The sequence below is a fragment of the Ranitomeya variabilis genome, chromosome 7 (genome assembly GCF_051348905.1).
Source record: "Ranitomeya variabilis isolate aRanVar5 chromosome 7, aRanVar5.hap1, whole genome shotgun sequence".
Classification (NCBI taxonomy): Eukaryota; Metazoa; Chordata; class Amphibia; order Anura; family Dendrobatidae; genus Ranitomeya; species Ranitomeya variabilis.
This window is the reverse complement of record NC_135238.1, coordinates 230,445,794-230,462,614: the sequence shown is the minus strand read 5'-3', so window position 1 is coordinate 230,462,614 and position 16,821 is coordinate 230,445,794. Positions and strand designations below refer to the sequence as shown.

General features: G+C 39.5%; 1 protein-coding gene across 1 annotated transcript; it reads left to right on the top strand.

Annotated features, from left to right (window-relative positions):
• The first annotated feature begins 1,596 nt into the window (after positions 1-1,596).
• INHA (inhibin subunit alpha) lies at positions 1,597-8,788 on the top strand. The gene is made up of 3 exons (XM_077273089.1): positions 1,597-2,097; positions 5,219-7,524; positions 7,879-8,788. The coding sequence occupies exons 1-2, from the start codon at positions 1,815-1,817 to the stop codon at positions 6,121-6,123; spliced, it is 1,188 nt and encodes a 395-aa protein (XP_077129204.1). The 5' UTR covers positions 1,597-1,814; the 3' UTR covers positions 6,124-7,524; positions 7,879-8,788.
• The last annotated feature ends 8,033 nt before the right edge of the window (positions 8,789-16,821 follow it).

Genomic DNA, 16,821 nt, shown 5'->3' with positions numbered 1-16,821 from the left:
GTTTGTTTTTTTATGGAATTAACTTAAAACAACCTAGAATTTACAAAACTAAAACTAGTGATCTAGAACCAGGAGGCGTTGATTGAAGTGGAGGAAGAGGTGAACGTGGCAGTATGGTTGGAAGAGGCAAGGGAGGAGTAATCCAACACTCTAATTTTTTTGTTGCTGTTCTTTTCATATTTTTATATAGTTTTATATATTTTTTCATGATTTTTATATTTCTTTATTTAAAACTGACTTAAAACAACCTAGATTTAACAAAAGAAAAATGAGCTATCTAGAAGAGGTGGGCATGGTGTTATGGGTGGAATAGGCAAGGGCGGAGTAATCCAACATTTTTTTTTTGTTATTTGTGTATTTTTTTTATTTATGGAACTGACTTAAAACAATCTAGATTTAACCAAACTAAAACTAGGTATCTAAAACTACGAGGCGTAGGTCAAAGTGGAGGAAGATGTGGACCGTGGACGTGAAGGTAGATATGGACATGGCAATGGAGGAGTAATCCAGCACGGTTTGTTTATTTTTTGTGGCCTTTTTTTAGGGAACTGACTTCAAAAAATATAAACTAAACCCAAAATAAACTAACAAGCTACAACCTGGGGGGCGGAGGTCCAACTGGAGGAGGAGGTGGACGTGACGGTGTAGGCGGAAGAGGAGGAGGTAGTCAACACAGTTTTTTTTTTAGGAGGAGGAAACACCCAAATCAAACAAATGGCAAAGTGCACATGAAGTGGGGCCAGGACACACGTGTTTGTGTTCTCTGTGGGCCAGAACTGAGTTTTGGTTTCTCAGACCTTGTCCCTGTCCTGTCCTGAGACCCACCATCTTTACCCCAGTAGGGTGCACAGCCCAAGCGGAGCGTCCAAGTCCCTTCAACATTAGGGTAATGTATCAACCGGCTACAAAAGGTACAACTCCTTTAGGTTTGTTCTTGTGCATAAGCTAAACAAGAACAGCTGCAGTGTAAAGTATGGTGGAGCAGAGCAGCAGTCTGAGCCTCTTATGAGGCATAAGGTTGATTTCAGACTGCTTCTCAGATAGCTTATCCAAACTCCAGCCATTTATCGTATCTTAGAGGAGGTATTACTTTTTAAATTAAAGGGGATATAATATAAATGCCGGATAGGTGGACGCTGCACCACCAGGGGGTTAATCTATTAGGAAGAAGATCCGAAGACTATTGAAGAGTCTGGAGAATGCAGCTTCAGCAGCAATCAGATCACTGATCCCGAATGCTGTGAATACGCCATAAATACCCAAGGTGGTAATTTTCCTAGAATTACACTGTACTGTAGAGGGCGCTCTGCTCAGCAGAACTACACATTTCTTCTCTTTTCATTGGTTGTAGCTGATTGTCCCTGTTATAATCCATATGTATAAAATAATAAAACATTTATCGCTGTTACTGGGCTCAAGGTCTGTTTGGGAGGAAGGGGATTGTTCCCATGTGAAACGGCTGGTTGGTGTGGTCCGATTGCATTATCTCTGGGGCAAACAATACATTCCAGGCGTCTGTTACAGATACAGTTTTCTCTGTGCCCAGTACTTTCTCTCTGCCAACTTTGATAACATGCAAAAACTGTGCAGAAGGACAGAGCATTCTGAGACATCCGCAGGGAGCAGACACTTCTGGAGACAGTCAGCTTCAGTCCATGTATCACAGTCCAAGGAGGTCAAGAGAGAAGACATACCCAGTGCCAGGGCAGAACCGAGGCACGTGAGACGGCGGGGACAGTCCCAGTGATTGCTCCTACAAGAGACGTACAGAGACCACATTACTCCCTAATATCTGGTTCACTCTTCACTCGTCAATGGCTCTCGTGTTTGCCCTCTACTTTGCCATGATGGTCACTGAGATAAGCCAAGGCTGTGAGATGCCTGAGGCCGACCGCCAGGTTATCCTGGACAAGGTGAAGACGAGGATTGTGGAGGCGCTGGGGTCTCCTCCGCCAACCACGGCCTCTTCTGTAGCTCCATCTCCAAACCCAAATGGACCCATCAAGATTGAGGAGAGGATTCTACGCAAGAGGCACAGCCACACGAGAAGGCTTGGACTGGAGGACATGTCTCAGGTCATTCTCTTCCCATCATCAGGTGAGAACATTTTGGATATTGGGACATTATTCAAAGGCCAGTGACCATCTGAATTTTAGGGGTTTTCCTAGAATTAGGGAACAATGGCTGCTTTTTTCCCAAAAACAGCGCCACACCCATCTACAGGTTGTATCTAGTATTGCATCTCAGCACCATCTTAGTAGAATTAAGCTGAGCTGCAGTAGCACACATAACCTGTAGACATGAGCGATGTGGATTTCTAAAGAAATATTTAAAAGTTCAACCCCTTCTTGAAGTGTATTGCAACCATGGTGGCTGGCAAGGTGGTCACGACCATTATTGTCCAGGAGCCCCACGCTCTTTGGTATGGTGGATTTAAAGCATATTACCTCTCCTATGTCCTATATTGCTAATAAAAAGGTAATTCTTCATGGTCAAAGAGTGAAATATAGAATTTCATGTCCATTACTCAATGGAAGGACAAACAGCTCCACATTTCTCAGCTTCCGTCAGAGTCAGATTTGGGGGTCTCTGCTGAATCTTTAGATGCCAGATGAAGGAAAACATCTGGCTACACTGGGGGCAAATTTCTTACAATATACTGCGATGGAGGTCCTAGTGGGGCATGATCAGGGGAACCAGCAAACTATTCTGCTAGTAAATAAAATATTTTGCCGAACTGCAAGTAACAAAATTTGCAAATATGCCCAATAATGGACCCAGTATGACCTCTCAGGTGATGGAGCTACAGGTTTAGATATTTCAGGTTATCTGGAGGTTTTGTGGGATATTTTAGAATTTGCAGCAAACTGGACTTGACAAAAGAGCAAATATTGCCCCAGTCCAGTGAAGCGATGCATTGGGTGTAATTCTCCCAAGCTACCAGTTGGTGTCACATCATCTCTACTGTGTGCGCTATTCACAGACTACGGCCGGAGTCACATATGCCACTGCAATCTCGTATCAATACCCGGCACTGCCGTTGGCACTTGGGACTGGAGTGTGCGGCTGCATGTATTCTTACCGGACCTCCATGTGTATTGCGGGGGGGTCTGTCACTCCCTACCTGTCCTCATGTATAGTGTGGCATCTGTCACTCTCTACCTGTCCTCCATGTGCAGTGCGGGGTCTGTCATTCTCTACCTGTCCTCCATGTGCAGTGTGGTATCTGTCACTCTCTACCTGTCCTCCATGTGCAGTGCAGGGTCTGTCACTCTCTACCTGTCCTCCATGTGTAGTGCGGGGTCTGTCATTCTCTACCTGTCCTCCATGTGCAGTGTGGTATCTGTCACTCTCTACCTGTCCTCCATGTGCAGTGCAGGGTCTGTCACTGTCTACCTGTCCTCCATGTGTAGTGCGGGGTCTGTCATTCTCTACCTGTCCTCCATGTGCAGTGTGGGGTCTGTCACTCTCTACCTGTCCTCCATGTGTAGTGCGGGGTCTGTCACTCCCTACCTGTCCTCATGTATAGTGTGGCATCTGTCACTCTCTACCTGTCCTCCATGTGCAGTGCAGGGTCTGTCACTCTCTACCTGTCCTCCATGTGCAGTGCAGGGTCTGTCACTGTCTACCTGTCCTCATGTGCAGTGCAGGGTCTGTCACTCTCTACCTGTCCTCCATGTGTAGTGCAGGGTCTGTCACTCTCTACCTGTCCTCCATGTGTAGTGCGGGGTCTGTCACTCTCTACCTGTCCTCCATGTGTAGTGCGGGGTCTGTCACTCTCTACCTGTCCTCCTTGTGCAGTGTGGTATCTGTCACTCTCTACCTGTCCTCCATGTGCAGTGCAGGGTCTGTCACTCTCTACCTGTCCTCCATGTGTAGTGCGGGGTCTGTCACTCTCTACCTGTCCTCCATGTGTAGTGCGGGGTCTGTCACTCTCTACCTGTCCTCCATGTGCAGTGTGGTATCTGTCACTCTCTACCTGTTCTCCATGTGCAGTGCAGGGTCTGTCACTGTCTACCTGTCCTCATGTATAGTGCGGGGTCTGTCACTCTCTACCTATCCTCCATGTGTAGTGCGGGGTCTGTCACTCTCTACCTATCCTCCATGTGTAGTGCGGGGTCTGTCACTCTCTACCTGTCCTCCATGTGTAGTGTGGGATTTGCCACTCTCTACCTGTCCTCAATGAGTTGTGCAGGATCTGTTACTCTCTATCTGTCCTCCATGTGTAGTGCAGGATGTGTCACTCTCTCCCTGTCCTCCATGTGTAGTGCGGGGTCTCTCACGCTCTACCTGTAATTACATCCAGATGGCGGCTAAGTTCTCCATCTATGAACGACCCTTCCTCCACTACTATTAGGCCACGTTCACACTTTGCGGCGTCCCTCTGCGGGTTCTCCCGCAGAGGAATTGATAAATCTGCAGGGCAAAACCGCTGCGGTTATCCCTGCAGATTTATCGCGGTTTGTTCCGCGGTTTCCGCTGCGGGATTACTCCTATACTATTGATGCTGCATATGCAGCAATATGCAACATCAATAGTAATGTTAAAAATAATAAAAATTGGTTATACTCACCCTCCGATGTCCGGATCTCCTCGGCGCTGCACGCGGCGCTCCGGTTCCAAAGATGCTGTGCGAGAAGGACCTTCGTGACGTCACGGTCATGTGACCGCGACGTCACCGCAGGTCCTGTTCGCACAGCAACTCTGACCGGCCGGCCGCGTGCAGCGCTGAGAGGTGAGTATAACATGATTTTTTATTTTTATTCTTTTTTTTACCCCAAATATGGTTCCCAGGGCCTGGAGGAGAGCCCCATGCGGGAAGTAAGCGGTTCAATGCATTCCTATGGGTGCAGAATCGCAGCGATTCTGCACAAAGAAGTGACATGCTGCGGGTTTTAAACCGCTGCGTTTCTGCGCGGTTTTTCCCGCAGCATGTGCACAGTGGTTTGCGGTTTCCATAGGGTTTACATGTAAATGGAAACGCTATGGAAACTGCTGCGGACCCGCAGCATCAAAATCGCCGCGGTTCCGCGGTAAAAAACGCAAAGTGTGAACATGGCCTAAGTATTATTATTTTCTTAGTCCTGCTATATTTCAAAGGTAAATAGGAAGAGGAAGGCTGAAAACTGGGTGATTTGATATGATTGTGTGTTTGGATCTTTAGTTTGTTTTTTTTTATATGATTTTATGACTGTTATGACATATGACCTTCTTGCAGATATTCTTTGTGAGACTCCATCTCTTGATGCTCCAATGGCAGAAGAAGGCAACAGTTTCACCTACATCTTCCGTCCGTCTCCGCACATCTTGAGTCGTCGCGTCTCCTCTGTGCAATTCTGGTTTTTCACCGGAGAGTCTCCGATAGCCAACTTCACCTGGTACGAGAACATGTCCACAGAAGATGCAAGTGTCCAGACAACAGAGCCACTTATTATAGTGACAGAAGTATCATCTAATGAGTCCACAACCCTCAGAGATGACAATGTGGGCAATAAAGAGGATTCTGTATCACCTGTCAATAGTATCACTAAGGAGGAGACACTCCATCATGTAGTGGACATACAGGTACTATCACAGCAGAAGCCGGTCACTGTGGCCACCTCCAAAGTAGAGAAGATAGATGACTGGACAGTCTTTCACCTGGCTCCTGCTTTCTTGAATTATGTCACAAGCAGCCTTTTTGTTCTGTTAGTTCATTGTCCCACATGTCCTTGTTCTGAGCAGCCCGAGCATACACCATTCCTAATGTACAGCACCCATCCTAGCCAGCGTGGTCGGAGGTCAGGAGTTCCATGGTCCCCATCTGCTCTGGAGCTTCTGCAGAGGCCTCCAGCACCTGGAGCAGACAGTAATCAATGTCATCGTGGATCACTCAACATATCCTTTGAAGAGTTGGGTTGGAACCAGTGGATTGTCCATCCTGGAAGCTTCCAGTTCCACTACTGCCATGGGACTTGTTCCCCAAACCATGGTCTAAGTACAGCTCTACACTGGGGGAACTGTTGTGCAGCACTTCCCAGCACCATGAAGCCTTTGAGAGTCACCACCACCACAGATGGTGGATTCTCCTTCCGATATGAAACGGTGCCAAACTTGCTGACCCAAGACTGTGCCTGTAGCTGAACCCAGAACTCCAAAATAGAGAACTCCCAGTCGTTCCATAAGATTAGGCAACTATGTTCTTCCTCTATGTTTAGTACGGTTAGGTCAGATGTAGGCAGAAAAGATGGCGACCCATAGCAAAGATCAAAATGTTCTCGTGTTGAGGTTTAACATTCAGGACAGAAAAGCCTTGTGTTTGTTAATTCCTCCATGACCATTAAGCCCATTCCCTACCCACTTCCCCACTTGGGGCCAACCAGGGCTAAAGCAGCAAAAACTGCCCCATGGTCTGTCTGTATGCTCTTGGTTACATGATGAATCACTGACTATATCTGCTAATAAAAATCACAACTTTGTAGGTAACTAACTTAAAGTGATACATTTTCTGCAACTATGTTCACATGGACTTCTTGAGTCTTCGAAAAATGATGAGTTTTTCAAGCTGAAACCATTCTAAGAAACGCTTCTTAATCCCTTGACACGGCTTTGAAAAGGCATTGAAGAGTTGTGGAAAAGCGTTTTTTTTCCCCTGAAATTTTCTTTGCAGCCCTTTGATTGGACAGTGCCTGTCATGTAGAGGTTTCCTTCAGGATTGGTGTCAAAGAAAAACAAGCACTTTCTTTTTTTTTACCAGATGTTTGCAAAACCCCTACATTAAAAAATTAAAGCTCAAAAACTCCTCATACGAACAGCAAAAGTGGATCTCAAATAGAAAAGAATAGGAAAACTTTTCCAAGTGGTTTTGAGCAGGATTTTTTTTTTATAGAAACCTATAAAAAAAACTCCATAAACTTATGGCCAAAGGTTGCTGCAATGAAACCGTTAACTAACTGCAGAAAGTTTAAGCACAAAAGTGGGACTTCATCATGAGGGGAAACGTTAAAGTCTGTTTTGCTTGTAAGTTCATTAGTTATTTGTGCCAAATTCTTCAAAGTGTTGCACAATTTTTGAGAAATTTGACACATTTCTATCTAGTGAGGCTTCAACCCTTTTATACCTCCCTCTAATGAAGAACAAATTGCATCTTTTTTCAAGTTTTTGCAATTCATAAATCTAACCATGACTGCTTTCCTAACAACTTTCTGAAAGTTGCAAGTGCAGAGTAAAATAGCAACAAGTTGCAAATTTTTGTGTAAATATATATGCAAAATTCATTGCAGCTTTTTGGAAGCAAAAAAAAAAAAATCTGTTGCTAATAACTTTATACATTTTCTCTGCAATGTCAGAGGTTGTGTCTTCTTCATAAATGGGTACAATTGAAAAATACTGATCAAAACAAACAATGTTGCAAATTACCTCAGGGTATGTTCACACTGCGTCTTTCTACAGTGGTCAAAAACATCAGTTTTTTTAATTCAGAAGATGCCTAATTAATCGTTTTATTCTTCTTTTTTTTTTAAGCCCGAGCCTTTTTTTATTAGGGTATGTTTCCACGTTCAGGATGGCTAAGCCCCGCCCCCTTTCTGGGACGCGATCATGCCGGATGTGTTAACTCTTCACATCCGGGATGATCGCTCTCTCCCATAGGGCCCTGTGATATGCCTTGCGGGGACGCTGCGTCCCCGCAAGGTGTACGGACATGCTGCGATCTGAAAAGACGCGCAGCATGTCCGTAGTCGCAGGGCCGCCGCGTGCGGGTTTCCACGCATAGTGGAGACGGGATTTCATAAAATCCCCTCCACTATGCTGGAACATCTGGACGCTGCTTGTTTGACGCTGCAGCTCTGCGCAGCGTCAAACAAGCAGCGTTTCCTGACCGTGGAAACATACCCTTAGTGTTTTTGGTCCTTTCACAAAGCGTTTTGTTTGTTTTTTCCACCAATCTATTTGGTTAAGGATTTTTCAGAGTTTTGTGTGCTTCTTTTTATTGGGGCTCTTCTGACTTTAAAAAAAAAAAAAATCCATTAAGCAATGAGTTAAATGCTCACGTTATTTAAGAAGAAAATGCATACAAAATGCTCAAGCCTTCCAATTGACTTTCATTGTACAGTATGGAGAGTTTCCTTAGTGGGAAATATCTGGAGAGGGGATATCTCATTTCTTTTAATTGTTTTGCGTCTTTCCAATTCTGCAGCTTTTAAAAGCCTGAAAATATGATCCGCAAGTCATTTTTTTCCATGGAAACAAATAGGATGATTCTTTGGAGCATTTTTTAAAGTTCTTTTTCTGGGTGCAAAGCTGCAGTGTGAACATGCCTTCAAGGAGGAAAATTTTATTCTTTAGTATACTGCTTCTTGCCTATCAGAGGTGGCCGCTTTCCTAGGTAATATTTGCTAAATCTGGACAGCTTCAGAGCCCCTCCAGTGGTGCAGAGATAAAGCGGTAGTGTAGAGCAACCATGCCGCCAGAGACAACTACCAATCTTCAGGAGTACATCGCCCCCGGCAAATAGAAGCCACAAGTCAAGAGAGCAGTGCGCTCCTGAAGACAGAACATGGGACAAACCCTTTATGTTCCTTTATCAGTGCATCAGTTCCAATGTAATAACCCTGCAGGCACCATAAGCACTATGAAGGTTTTTGTGCTTTAGGCATGGATTGAAGGAAGGCGCCGAGATGACCAGAGATTCGTTGTTTCCTATAGGCTTCGATCTGCAAAAAATTAGTGTATATTTATGTCTTCATCTTTCTGGCTTTTTGCAAACATTTAGAATAAAGAGATTTGTTCTAGAATTGTTTTTTATGACAACAAAAATGAAAATTATTAAAAATAAATAAGTCTGGAGAAAAAAAAAAAAAGAATTATCCTGGCTCCACTTATCTGGTAAAGTCTTTAGCTATTGGATCTCATCAATTTTAACATTGGATATTCTTTGTGTCAAAATATTGTAAATAACATTTGATTGACAAAACTGATACGTCTAGTGCAGATTCAGGCAAGATGCAATGTATGTTTTATCTGCAGTGTTCCTTTACAGCCACTAGAGGGATCACTAGATATTGTGGTGTCTACGCGATATCATCATAGACAAGACTATGGGTGTTCTGCACCCACCAAATGACCCCCAGGCAAAACAAATGAGGCTCTAAATGAGTCTTCTTGCTTGTGGCCTTTATATCATAATTTTGAGGGTTGGTAAAAAAAAAAGAGTAAAACAATTCATTTGCATCAGTTTGATTCTAACAACAAAAAAAAATACAATTAATACATTCATTTATACCATACTGTCATTCTGAACAAAGACGTCATGAAAAGAACATTCCGTGAAAGTCAATGCCCAGAAAAATGTCACAGCCGAGACACTAGGAATAGTGTAATCCCTCGTAAATAAGACTCAGACTGAATTACTGTGCATGAAATAGAACGATAGATCATAATCACAGCAGGAACCAGCTCCAGCTCCAGAACGGCAAATAAATCTACCTATTCACATCACAGTAGAGACCACGTCATGTTCAGCTACGTCATAAAGCACCTATATGTTGGTAGAAAAGAAGTTTTGGAAGTGATTTTTTGTTTTATCACAGGATCAGTATTATAGTAGTTATATTCTTGTACATAGGGGCAGTATTATAGTAGTTATATTCTTGTACATAGGAGCAGTATTATAGTAGTTATATTCTTGTACATAGGGGCAGTATTATAGTGGTTATATTCTTGTACATAGGGGCAGTGTTATAGTAGTTATATTCTTGTACATAGGGGCAGTATTATAGTAGTTATATTCTTGTACATAGGGGGCAGTATTATAGTAGTTATATTCTTGTACATAGGGGCAGTATTATAGTAGTTATATTCTTGTACATAGGGGCAGTATTATAGTAGTTATATTGTTGTACATAGGATCAGTATTATAGTAGTTATATTCTTGTACATAGGGGGCAGTATTATAGTAGTTATATTCTTGTACATAGTAGTATTATAGTAGTTATATTCTTGTATATAGCGGCAGTATTATAGTAGTTATATTATCGTACATAGGGGCAGTATTATAGTAGTTATATTCTTGTACATAGGGGCAGTATTATAGTAATTATATTCTTGTACATAGGAGCAGTATTATAGTAGTTATATTCTTGTATATAGGGGCAGTATTATAGTAGTTATATTCTTGTACATAGGGGCAGTATTATAGTAGTTATATTCTTGTACATAGGGGCAGTATTATAGTAGTTATATTCTTGTACATAGGGGGCAGTATTATAGTAGTTATACTCCTGTACATAGGAGCAGTATTATAGTAGTTATATTCTTGTACATAGGGGCAGTATTATAGTAGTTATATTCTTGTACATAGGGGCAGTATTATAGTAGTTATATTGTTGTACATAGGAGCAGTATTATAGTAGTTATATTCTTGTACATAGGGGCAGTATTATAGTAGTTATACTCTTGTACATAGGAGCAGTATTATAGTAGTTATATTCTTGTACATAGGGGCAGTATTATAGTAGTTATATTCTTGTACATAGGAGCAGTATTATAGTAGCTATATTCTTGTACATAGTGGCAGTATTATAGTAGTTATATTCTTGTACATAGGGGCAGTATTATAGTAGTTATACTCCTGTACATAGGAGCAGTCTTATAGTAGTTATATTCTTGTACATAGGGGCAGTATTATAGTAGTTATATTCTTGTACATAGGGGCAGTATTATAGTAGTTATATTGTTGTACATAGGAGCAGTATTATAGTAGTTATATTCTTGTACATAGGGGCAGTATTATAGTAGTTATATTCTTGTACATAGGAGCAGTATTATAGTAGTTATATTCTTGTACATAGGGGCAGTATTATAGTAGTTATATTCTTGTACATAGGAGCAGTATTATAGTAGCTATATTCTTGTACATAGTGGCAGTATTATAGTAGTTATACTCCTGTACATAGGAGCAGTATTATAGTAGTTATATTCTTGTACATAGGGGCAGAATTATAGTAGTTATATTCTTGTACATAGGGGCAGTATTATAGTAGTTATATTGTTGTACATAGGAGCAGTATTATAGTAGTTATATTCATGTACATAGGGGCAGTATTATAGTAGTTATATTCTTGTACATAGGAGCAGTATTATAGTAGTTATATTCTTGTACATAGGGGGCAGTATTATAGTAGTTATATTCTTGTACATAGTAGTATTATAGTAGTTATATTCTTGTACATAGGAGCAGAATTATAGTAGTTATATTCTTGTACATAGGATCAGTATTATAGTATTTATATTCTTGTATATAGGAGCAGAATTATAGTAGTTATATTCTTGTACATAGGGGACAGTATTATTGTAGTTATATTCTTGTACATAGGAGCAGTATTATAGTAGTTATATTCTTGTACATAGGGGGCAGTATTATAGTAGTTATATTCTTGTACATAGGGGACAGTATTATAGTAGTTATATTCTTGTACATAGGGGCAGTATTATAGTAGTTATATTCTTGTACATAGGGGGCAGTATTATAGTAGTTATATTCTTGTACATAGGGGGCAGTATTATAGTAGTTATATTCTTGTACATAGGGGACAGTATTATAGTAGTTATATTATTGTACATAGGGGCAGTATTATAGTAGTTATATTCTTGTACATAGGGAAAGTATTATAGTAGTTATATTCTTGTACATAGGGGGCAGTATTATAGTAGTTATATTCTTGTACATAGGGGGCAGTATTATAGTAGTTATATTCTTGTACATAGGAGCAGTATTATAGTAGTTACATTCTTGTACATAGGGGACAGTATTATAGTAGTCATATTCTTGTACATAGGGGCAGTATTATAGTAGTTATATTCTTGTACATAGGGGGCAGTATTATAGTAGTTATACTCCTGTACATAGGAGCAGTATTATAGTAGTTATATTCTTGTACATAGGAGGAGCAGTATTATAGTAGCTATATTCTTGTACATAGTGGCAGTATTATAGTAGTTATACTCCTGTACATAGGAGCAGTATTATAGTAGTTATATTCTTGTACATAGGGGCAGTATTATAGTAGTTATATTCTTGTACATAGGTGCAGTATTATAGTAGTTATATTCTTGTACATAGGGGCAGTATTATAGTAGTTATACTCCTGTACATAGGAGCAGTCTTATAGTAGTTATATTCTTGTACATAGGGGCAGTATTATAGTAGTTATATTCTTGTACATAGGGGCAGTATTATAGTAGTTATATTGTTGTACATAGGAGCAGTATTATAGTAGTTATATTCTTGTACATAGGGGCAGTATTATAGTAGTTATATTCTTGTACATAGGAGCAGTATTATAGTAGTTATATTCTTGTACATAGGGGCAGTATTATAGTAGTTATATTCTTGTACATAGGAGCAGTATTATAGTAGCTATATTCTTGTACATAGTGGCAGTATTATAGTAGTTATACTCCTGTACATAGGAGCAGTATTATAGTAGTTATATTCTTGTACATAGGGGCAGAATTATAGTAGTTATATTCTTGTACATAGGGGCAGTATTATAGTAGTTATATTGTTGTACATAGGAGCAGTATTATAGTAGTTATATTCATGTACATAGGGGCAGTATTATAGTAGTTATATTCTTGTACATAGGAGCAGTATTATAGTAGTTATATTCTTGTACATAGGGGGCAGTATTATAGTAGTTATATTCTTGTACATAGTAGTATTATAGTAGTTATATTCTTGTACATAGGAGCAGAATTATAGTAGTTATATTCTTGTACATAGGATCAGTATTATAGTATTTATATTCTTGTATATAGGAGCAGAATTATAGTAGTTATATTCTTGTACATAGGGGACAGTATTATTGTAGTTATATTCTTGTACATAGGAGCAGTATTATAGTAGTTATATTCTTGTACATAGGGGGCAGTATTATAGTAGTTATATTCTTGTACATAGGGGACAGTATTATAGTAGTTATATTCTTGTACATAGGGGCAGTATTATAGTAGTTATATTCTTGTACATAGGGGGCAGTATTATAGTAGTTATATTCTTGTACATAGGGGGCAGTATTATAGTAGTTATATTCTTGTACATAGGGGACAGTATTATAGTAGTTATATTCTTGTACATAGGGGCAGTATTATAGTAGTTATATTCTTGTACATAGGGAAAGTATTATAGTAGTTATATTCTTGTACATAGGGGGCAGTATTATAGTAGTTATATTCTTGTACATAGGGGGCAGTATTATAGTAGTTATATTCTTGTACATAGGAGCAGTATTATAGTAGTTACATTCTTGTACATAGGGGACAGTATTATAGTAGTCATATTCTTGTACATAGGGGCAGTATTATAGTAGTTATATTCTTGTACATAGGGGGCAGTATTATAGTAGTTATACTCCTGTACATAGGAGCAGTATTATAGTAGTTATATTCTTGTACATAGGAGGAGTAGTATTATAGTAGCTATATTCTTGTACATAGTGGCAGTATTATAGTAGTTATACTCCTGTACATAGGAGCAGTATTATAGTAGTTATATTCTTGTACATAGGGGCAGTATTATAGTAGTTATATTCTTGTACATAGGTGCAGTATTATAGTAGTTATATTGTTGTACATAGGAGCAGTATTATAGTAGTTATATTCTTGTACATAGGGGCAGTATTATAGTAGTTATATTCTTGTACATAGGAGCAGTATTATAGTAGTTATATTCTTGTACATAGGGGGCAGTATTATAGTAGTTATATTCTTGTACATAGTAGTATTATAGTAGTTATATTCTTGTATATAGCGGCAGTATTATAGTAGTTATATTATCGTACATAGGGGCAGTATTATAGTAGTTATATTCTTGTACATAGGGGCAGTATTATAGTAATTATATTCTTGTACATAGGAGCAGTATTATAGTAGTTATATTCTTGTATATAGGGGCAGTATTATAGTAGTTATATTCTTGTACATAGGGGCAGTATTATAGTAGTTATATTCTTGTACATAGGGGCAGTATTATAGTAGTTATATTCTTGTACATAGGGGCAGTATTATAGTAGTTATATTCTTGTACATAGGGGGCAGTATTATAGTAGTTATATTCTTGTACATAGGGGCAGTATTATAGTAGTTATATTCTTGTACATAGGGACAGTATTATAGTAGTTATATTCTTGTACATAAGAGCAGTATTATAGTTGTTATATTCTTGTACATAGGGGCAGTATTATAGTAGTTATATTGTTGTACATAGGGGCAGTATTATAGCAGTTATATTCTTGTACATAGGAGCAGTATTATAGTAGTTATACTCTTGTATATAGGAGCAGTATTATAGTAGTTATATTCTTGTACATAGGGGCAGTATTATAGTTGTTATATTCTTCTACATAGGGGGCAGTATTATAGTAGTTATATTCTTGTACATAGGGGCAGTATTATAGTAGTTATATTCTTGTACATAAGGGTAGTATTATAGCACTTCATTATACAAAGAGACAGCATTAGATCAGTGATTCTTCCAAATAGTGGACTGCATTATAAAAGCTATAAATTTATGCAGTAGTTAAATAATTAGTATTTAATGTGTTTGCTAATTGGATGAGGCAGCAATTGTAGGAAAGTGATCTGATCAGCAGCCATGTTTTACAGTTAAAGCACTTTCTCACACTGAACCAGTTCTAAAGTTGTAGCTATTACATAAACAGACAACCAATAAGTTGGTTTGGTTGATTAGTCCCTTCAGGAAATACTCATTCTGTATCAACATATTTTCATTGTCTGTGCTCTATTGGACAGTGTTTTATGCATTTATCCTCATTCCAAAGCCCGTTAATACTGTACAGACGGAGATCTTACGTAACTTTTCTATAGTTGCTGGGTGCACACCTAGGTGTCAGCTGAGAAACGTCTGCTCAGTTTAATGTCTGATTCATCACACTCGGTGCAGGCACAGACATCACTGCTAAGACATGAGAAGGGATGGAGCAGAAGTCAGACATAGACTCTTTAAATGTTACCCAAGAAATTGGACTCAGTTCAGGAATGTGAGAAACCTGATTGAGCTCCAGCAGCAGAGGAGGAGGTGTGGAGCCGGTGACCGGGGTCGTATACAAAAGGAAAAAATACTTCAAATCTTCTACTGATAGATTTACTTACTTAAATACTGACCCACTCAGGTGAATGTGAGAGTTTGACACGTGAGCTGGACAAGTTTCCGTTTTTTTTTTTTTTGAGAACGTTGAATAAAAACCATGGATGTCAACAGCTGCATAGACTACAATGGGCAGTTGTAGTAGTGAATAACATGAATGAGCACTTAGAACTAGGGTCGAACGAATATGCTCGGATTCGGTCACCGAATCTGAATTTCCCATATTCGTGCTGAATTTGTGTGTGATGATCGGTTTCAAACATATCCAGTAATTTCTACTTCCATTGACTCCAATGACGTTTGGCGAATATTGCAAAAAACATATTCGATGCCGATCGTAATCGGACTTTGAAAAATTCGCTCAACTCTACTTAGAACATTTGCGCTTTTTGGTCTTTCACCTGCTTTTCAATTGCACCTTATTCTTTACATATGAGCCTTTTATCAAATCTTTTTCATATGTATTTGCATTTTTTTTTTTTTTTTTAGGGGATGGTTTCAGGCGATTCATCAATTGCCATTTTTATTTTTTTTTATTTTTTAAAGTCCCAAATTCTTTTTCGGGAATGTATCTCAGTTCTCCCACCTAAGTGATCATCAGTAGATCAGATTTCTCTGTAAATTTTTAAAGGATTTAAAAGGGTGATCTTAAATTAAAAAAAATAAATAAAAATTCCACAAATCAAATGATAAGTTGAGCGGTCTTCAAGCGTGTAAAGAAAAATAGTTTAAGGTTTGTTTTTTTTTACTCCACTAGGGTATTGGTGCATCACAATATAGAAGCAATGCAACATTCCAAAAACTCAATTATACATCGAAAAAAACATCTGGATGAGAGAATATATAACGACTCTAGCTGAAAAGAGAGAGGTGTAGAAACGTCTTCAATAATCTACTGGAGGAAAAGCTACTGCTCGACTGGATTCACACATTTATGGTTTCAAGGCTGTAGGTCTCCTGGCTTGAGATTAGTCTCAGAATGCACACATGTGGAGGGCGAGTTCAGATCAGGAAGGCTGCGGCCACTGTAGACCACAATTGTTGGCCGTGCTAAACAGTTCAAATACAGGTCACCCAGCCTGACCAAAACCATAAAAGTATTCCACCATATTTGACATTTACATCTTACAGATGTCAGATTTAACACATGCTGACAAAGATTGTTGCCTGGAGCAACCAACTTTCAATGATAAGATCGAAAGTGGTGCTGTCAGTGGTCATGCTTGAGATAGATATATGCTATACAGGTACACTGTAGCATAGCTGGGAAGGACATTATTTCCCAGCTCTGCAGTGTTTGATTAGAAGCACCTGCATAGTTTCTCTTAAGTCAGGAAGTACCGTAGATTCATGGAAGACGACCAGATGTGAGCAGTGGCTGAGCCACTTGTGAAAGGTGTCGATCTCTGAATGGAGTGACTGAGGAATCAGTCTGCTGGATGTAGCAGAGACAAATGTGTTCGCTGGTGAATGCACAGACCATAGGCACCAGACAGGAGTTCTTGGAGCTGAAGAAAGACTTTTCTTATAGAGGGATTCTGGCCTATGTGCAGAGAACCGCAAGTATCAGTGGTTTCTATAGACAATAGCCATTTTGTTTGACTGGGCTGGGGCTAGCTCAGCTGTGTACAAGTAGGCAGGATCTGTTCTGCTAGCACCTGGACAAGGCCGAAATG

Bases quoted from the DNA above. Each gene is read 5' to 3' on its own strand.
- INHA (XM_077273089.1), top strand. From the start codon at position 1,815: ATGGCTCTCGTGTTTGCCCTCTACTTTGCCATGATGGTCACTGAGATA. The intron at 2,098-5,218 runs GTGAGAACATTT...ACCTTCTTGCAG, and splicing joins CATTCTCTTCCCATCATCAG to ATATTCTTTGTGAGACTCCA.